Source organism: Vollenhovia emeryi, unplaced genomic scaffold (assembly GCF_000949405.1).
Source record: "Vollenhovia emeryi isolate VEMERY1.0 unplaced genomic scaffold, V.emery_V1.0 DF941062.1, whole genome shotgun sequence".
Classification (NCBI taxonomy): Eukaryota; Metazoa; Arthropoda; class Insecta; order Hymenoptera; family Formicidae; genus Vollenhovia; species Vollenhovia emeryi.
The window spans coordinates 1-6,219 of NW_011965304.1; the positions used below are offsets into that span (position 1 = coordinate 1).

Below are 6,219 nucleotides of genomic sequence, written 5' to 3' on the forward strand. Positions count from 1 at the left end.
AGTAAGTGGGTAAAAGTATCGTTTCTTTCTCTGCAGTATGCGCCGCTGAATCTCTACGTGCGACTCGCGCGTGCCGTCTCTCGAACCTCGAGCGCATGGTAAACATGTCACCGGTACGAGAAAGTCTGCGCGATTCCAGCAGCGAGTCCGGTACGTAGTATCAACGGATACAATGTCTCTGTCATCCCTGCCACCCCAGTGAGAAATGATTCGTCGATTCGACATCATTTCGACGTCAATCGATGAACTATTTCTCACTGGGACGCGGCGTTCACAACTAAGCGCGACTGGCGTACGGCGATACTCCATTCGAGGTTATCTCACGTCGAACCCCCTTGCGATCTTGCCTTTCAGGCTCGGAGTCCGACAATGCTTCCGCGTCCTTGAGATCGAGCCGCAGCGGTAGCCGGGCGTCGCAGGCCCCGGTGCAGACGTCAAGCAACGCCAGCGGCAGACGCGTCTCGAGGTCAGCCAGCCAGAGCCCGGTCGAAATGGATGTGGACGTGCCACTGGTACCGGAGGTGGTACATGATACGATTACTCTAGAAGACACTGGGTAATAGTCTGTCATGAATACAAAATTTATACTCAAGAGCTTATTGAATTAGAAAGGCAATTATTAAGAATTATTCAATTTTACTTGTTTTACTTATTACTTTTTCAATATTTCCTCAATTGCTCAATCTTTCTTCTGTGTTTTGCTATTTTATGCTCTATTAACACTTTAATTTCTCATTTCAGTATCTGGTTATTAAATGATATTATTTCATATAAATTTTTTCATTTCATCATTTTCACTCATTTTTTCACTCATTTCACATCATTCATCACATCAAATATTTCATATAAAAATGAAATTATTTCATATAAATAAACAGCTGGACATAACAATATTCTAAGTGTATACTCGAACTTTCGTAAATGGATATTGACAAAATATGAAATTCATTAATTGACAGTTTGAGAAAGGAATAAAACTTATTGCTTTGTCATAATCTGAAAACCTTGCTTAGTTCTTTTCTACGAAACTTAGCATATTGTTATCACATATCTACCGTTTAAAGAATTATTTGGCATATAATAAAAATATCGTTTTTACTGTTAGCTCTCGCGGTTCCTCGCAGCCTGAACTGACGAGCCAAGAGTTGTATGCTCTATTACAAGCTTTATGGCGTGACAACGAGCTTGTCAAATTCAGTGATCTTATTCCAAAGACGATGTACACAAAAAGGGATGCTGCTACTGCTTTCGCGATACTTCTTGGTAAGTGTTGCTACATTTGCAATGTTTTTCGTTGTTTCAAAAATAGTGGTCAATTTTACCTTTCTTTGTATTATTGTATCAATTTAGTGTTATGCTAATTCGTTTATCTGCACTATTTTTATTTATAGAGCTCGAGGCACAAAAAAAACTCGTTTTACATCAAAAGAGCTCTTTTTGTACTGTAAGGATTTCGAAATACAATTATTCGGAATAACGGACATAACTGAGATACAAAAATTACATTACAATGATTTAATACATATATCTATTATATATTATGCATTATCTATTTAGTTATTTACTTATGGCTCATTGTTAATATAGATATCGATATTAAATATATTATTTCTGGCATTCTATTATTATTATTATTATTATGTTTTGAGAAATCGTCACTGGTGCGGACTCTGCCACCCAAGGGCGACAGTTCCGCTTCCGATGCAATGCCTCTGTGGGTGGTTCCGGGGGCGTCCCGTCTATAGTGCGGAGGAAGGACCATAGAGAGGGGTTTTTAGCCTGGTATCTCCGCTTATCGGACGAGTCCGGCATATCCACAGGGTCCGGCTGCCCTGTGTTAAATGCATAAAGCATTTTCCCCTACTCTCGGAGGAAAAAAAAGGGCGACAGTCCCAGCACCCACCAGTGTAGCACGTGTAGACTCTTTCCCGGAAGAAAGCTCAGTCTTCCCGGGAAACAATCACAACACCAGCTTGTTTTGAGAAAACGTCACTGGTGCGGACTCTGTCACCCAAGGGCGACTGTCCCAGCACCCATCAGTGTAGCACGTGTAGACTTTCCCGGAATTCGTAAAGAATGCAGTGTCGGATATGCACCTTATCTGTTGCCATTTTCGACTGTACTGAACTGAATACTTTTGAAGGTTACGTTGGGCCTTTCACCAAACTATATGTTCTTTTTAATAGTTATATGTCAACATTGTATAAACACAAAAGAGCGGGAAAATCTATTCAATTTAAAATTGATTTCATAACTGCTTAAGATAATTTGGATTATTCATTTGTACACCTAACAAAATTTTTATTTTCACAACCCCTCGGTCTAGACGTCCTGAAATGGCGTGACAAGCAATTCTTATGTCTTAAATCATTCAGTATCATAGTTAGGAAATCAATGAAATTTTGAATCCGGCTAACTTCTATTTAATAAATATTTAATTAAAATACACTCACAAACCTTTTTAATTGCACTGCAAACGTCTACATACGAAATACAAACGATTGCATATAGAAATTATTTAAAAATACGTTCAGTCGGCGTCAAATATGAGCGAATCGCTAATACGGCTCTGCGATTGGTTGAAAACACATTAAAGCCTCCGCTACAATGATTCTCGGTTCTGTCTACAATGGTCGTAGTCGTAGTCGCTCAATAAGAATTGACCAATCGCAGTCGATTATTCTTACGACTACGACCATTGTAGACAGAACCGAGAATCATTGTAGCGGAGGCTTTAAAGCAAGATTGTGGACCAGGGGTAAGAATTGACCAATCGCAGTCGATTAGTCCCAGTCTACAATAGAGATTTAAGCCCTAAGCCTTAAGAAATTGACTAATCACAGTCGCGCATTCTTCTCATACTTGACCGTGATTGGCCAATTTCTTAAAGCTTAGGGCTTAAATCATCTATTGTAGACTGGGACTTAGTCCCAGTCTACAATAGAGATTTAAACCCTAAGCCTTAAGAAATTGACTAATCACAATCGCGTATTCTACTCGTACTTGACCGTGATTGGTCAATTTCTTAAAGCATAGTGCTTAAATCCTCTATTGTAGACTGGGACTTATTCTTACGACTACGACCATTGTAGACAGAAACGAGAATCATTGTAGCGGAGGCTTTAAGTGCTGAGTGGTTAACCAATCACAGGCATTTATTCCCCTCACTCTCATCTGTGATTGGTTAATTTCTTACGGCAAGATTGTGGACCAAGGGCTACTAGCGCACGCGCTTTCGTGCAGCCCTACTACGCGAGTCGTGCGTTGGAAACGCGGCCCGGTCGTCCGCGCGAGCGGACCGAGAGATTATTAAACGCGCCGCCATTGCGCGCCATTTTGTTCACGAATCTTCAGCGGTGTCGGCTCGCAGAGGAGCCGATTCCGAGGACGGTGCTCGTTGACTTTCCGGCGCGTCTCTCCGACCGATCGCCAGCGATCGACCTCGCGCTCGAGGACGAGCGTGCCTCGACGCCCCCGCGGCGGTAAGTCGAGCGAGGGTCCGCCTCCCGCGGATCCGCTTGTCCGTCATCGACCGCCGCTCGCGTCTCGCGGCGGCGGCGTTCTCCGCCGACGAAACTGCCCGGCCGTCGATTCCCGGCGCGTTTGCCTTCTCCGCCGCTGCGCGCGACGCGGCTGACGCGGTCGGATTCTCGACCTCGCGGCCCCGCCGCGTAATCCTCGCGCTCGAGTCGATCGAAAGCGGACGCACCGAGCCCGGCCGACCGGACGACCAAACCTCGCCTCGCCTCATCTCGCCCGGTCTGCCTGTCAATATTATGGCGCTTAACCTTGTACACCTCGCGTTTCTCTTCGTGTCCGTTTCTATCGCTGTGGACCGTAGATTAACTTCGAGCTCGGTTCAACTTGCTTTTTATCCCCTCGCTTTTGGAACTAGAAAAGAATGAAAGACAAATGGAGATTAAAATTGATCTGCATCGGTAGACTCTGCGCCCGAAAGCGACTCGGAGTTGACGGGGATTCCTTATTCCGGTGTTTGTTTTAATCTCGCCTCCCCCCTTTTTTTTTATTACGTTTGTTTACGATCGGCGTATGTTTCGCGCGCGTTAACGCGATTGTCGGGACGTCGACGTGAACGCGACGCACTCGGCGTCTCGACCGCTGCGAGAGCAGCCGATACTCTGCGCGCTCGAATCTCATTTCTGTCGTACAACCGGCGTCGCCTCGTTACGTCGAGAGCTAATCGCGAGATATATCTCGCCTTGGTATTTACAGGCATCAGAGTTGGTAGCAAGACTGTGTTAGATTGGAATCATGTCGAGCGGCAGCGGGGATCACGAGGAGGAGGGCTACGTCATCAAGATGCGCGGGCTGCCCTGGTCCACCACCGTGGACGAGATCATGAAGTTCTTCGGCGACTGCTCGATCTCGAATGGCAAGAACGGTGTTCACATGACGACGTCCCGCGAGGGGCGCCCCAGCGGCGAGGCCTACGTGGAGATGGACACTCCGGAGGACATCGAGAAGGCCTGCAAGAGAGACAGGGATCACATGGGCCACCGCTACATCGAAGGTTCATCCATTTATACACATCGAGATTAATTCTTCAGCGTATTTGTATCTGGAATTTCTCTTAGGACCTGCGTCCGCGATGCTAGAACTTGGCCCAGGTTCTAGTTCTGAAAAATATGTAGCTAATCACCTTGCAGCTTTTATGGAATAGCTGTGAGTTCGATTGGCTACATATTTCTTGAAACTAGACCTTGGACCAAGTTCTAGCATCGTGGACGCAGGCCTTTATGGTTCTTCATTTGTAAAAAAATGCTCTGTAACACTGGCTGGTATTCATAGTCGGATGTTATGTTCAAGACTGTCTTAAGATCGTCTTTAGATAGGACCTGAGCAGAATGGCTGTCTTGTACTCTTAAGACAATGTTTTATGTTTTAAATCTTTGTCTTAAAGTAACGCACAACAACTGTCTTATGACTTAAGAATTACAAGACAGCCAGTCTGCTCAGGCCTATACTCCGTAGCCAATGAAATGTTCCATACAGCATCTTTGGATAAACTCAAGACGGTCTTGAATATAAGATCTGACTATGAATACCGGCCTGTGTCTCTACAAGCTATGTCGCACTATAGAACAAAAGAGAAAGCGTAAGGCTGGTTCTACAATAGACGCAACAAGTCGCAAGCCGCAAGAAATCGGCCAATAACAGTCGATTATTCTTCTCATATTTGGCTGCGATTGGTTGATTTCTTGCGACTTGTTGCGTCTACCGTAGAACCAGCTTAAAAAGGAGCCGCAGAGCTTGTAGAGTGAAAATCTTACGAAATGCAGGGCAGTTTCTTATCTTTATGCGCTGATATTTGTAGAATGTGTTAAACGAGTTTAGACGTTAAATTAACCGTGTGGCTGAATTGTTGTAACAATTATGTATCCGTTGCCGTTTCAGTTTTTAAAGCAAAGCGCGGCGAGATGGAATGGGTCGTGAAGAGGAGCGGCCTCAATTTGGAGAACGCGATGGACGACGGTTGCGTGAGATTGCGCGGCTTGCCGTTTGGCTGCTCGAAAGAGGAGATCGCGCAGTTCTTCTCAGGTACTTGGCGTACGACAATCCAAGATAGTATCATAGTGCTCTTTAATTGATAATCATTGAGATTTTGTTTAATCCTTGGTAAAACGAACACCTATTCATCTTTTTCAAATATGTAGCTTTCTTTCTATTTTTATATACTCCCCTTTTCATAAAGTGAATAGACGAGAAATTTGACAATTTATCCCATGGAACGCAGCGACGGAACACTTTCGATGGCTTCGCAACACGAACTACTAAAATCGCTACCTTACATCGGCGAATCTTTGGCGTGCCGCAACAATTGCTAATTTAACAACGTTACACGCTTGTCCCAAAATTGACTTGTAAAGATAATCGAGTGGCAGAAATGAAGCACCATCTAAGGCGGACGTCTCTGCGTTCCGGTATCGACGATTAGCCCGAGTTAAGATTTAAGATCCCCGCCGAGATCCGAGTCGCGCCGCACGAGTGCGCGCCGTTGACTTATGATTTTATGATTTGCACGCGTCTGTCGCCGCGCGGCTCGGTGTGATCGAGCTTAATTCTTAACTTCGGTTTTCGGCGTCGCAATTTAACTACATTCATATAAGGAGAATCACGAAGAGAAAGAAGAAAGAAATGCGCATGTATACGCGCGATATTAGAGCCTTAGAAAAATGTGTCTTGCTTCTTTTATAAGGG

At 44.7% G+C, this 6,219-nt stretch overlaps 2 protein-coding genes across 3 annotated transcripts; both read left to right on the forward strand.

The window, feature by feature from the left end:
- Positions 1–6: 6 nt before the first annotated feature.
- On the forward strand, positions 7–2,443 carry LOC105571186. Of its 2 annotated transcripts, none has more exons than XM_012028659.1 (4): positions 7–150; positions 355–556; positions 1,106–1,263; positions 1,650–2,443. In XM_012028659.1, exons 1-4 carry the CDS (start codon positions 96–98, stop codon positions 1,847–1,849), a joined length of 615 nt encoding a protein of 204 aa, XP_011884049.1. In that variant the 5' UTR covers positions 7–95; the 3' UTR covers positions 1,850–2,443. The 2 variants fall into 2 exon arrangements, with proteins under 2 accessions (XP_011884049.1, XP_011884050.1); XM_012028660.1 differs by lacking the exon at positions 1,650–2,443 and adding an exon at positions 1,392–1,625.
- An 842-nt stretch (positions 2,444–3,285) lies between these two features.
- Positions 3,286–5,665, forward strand: LOC105571187 (heterogeneous nuclear ribonucleoprotein H2-like). Its single transcript, XM_012028661.1, has 3 exons — positions 3,286–3,482; positions 4,234–4,531; positions 5,416–5,665. Exons 2-3 carry the CDS (start codon positions 4,273–4,275, stop codon positions 5,607–5,609), a joined length of 453 nt encoding a protein of 150 aa, XP_011884051.1. The 5' UTR covers positions 3,286–3,482; positions 4,234–4,272; the 3' UTR covers positions 5,610–5,665.
- Positions 5,666–6,219: the final 554 nt, after the last annotated feature.

Bases quoted from the DNA above. Each gene is read 5' to 3' on its own strand.
- LOC105571186 (XM_012028659.1), top strand. From the start codon at position 96: ATGGTAAACATGTCACCGGTACGAGAAAGTCTGCGCGATTCCAGCAGC. The intron at 151-354 runs GTACGTAGTATC...CTTGCCTTTCAG, and splicing joins CGATTCCAGCAGCGAGTCCG to GCTCGGAGTCCGACAATGCT. The intron at 1,264-1,649 runs GTAAGTGTTGCT...TTATGTTTTGAG, and splicing joins TGCTTTCGCGATACTTCTTG to AAATCGTCACTGGTGCGGAC.
- LOC105571187 (XM_012028661.1), top strand. From the start codon at position 4,273: ATGTCGAGCGGCAGCGGGGATCACGAGGAGGAGGGCTACGTCATCAAG. The intron at 4,532-5,415 runs GTTCATCCATTT...TTGCCGTTTCAG, and splicing joins GGGCCACCGCTACATCGAAG to TTTTTAAAGCAAAGCGCGGC.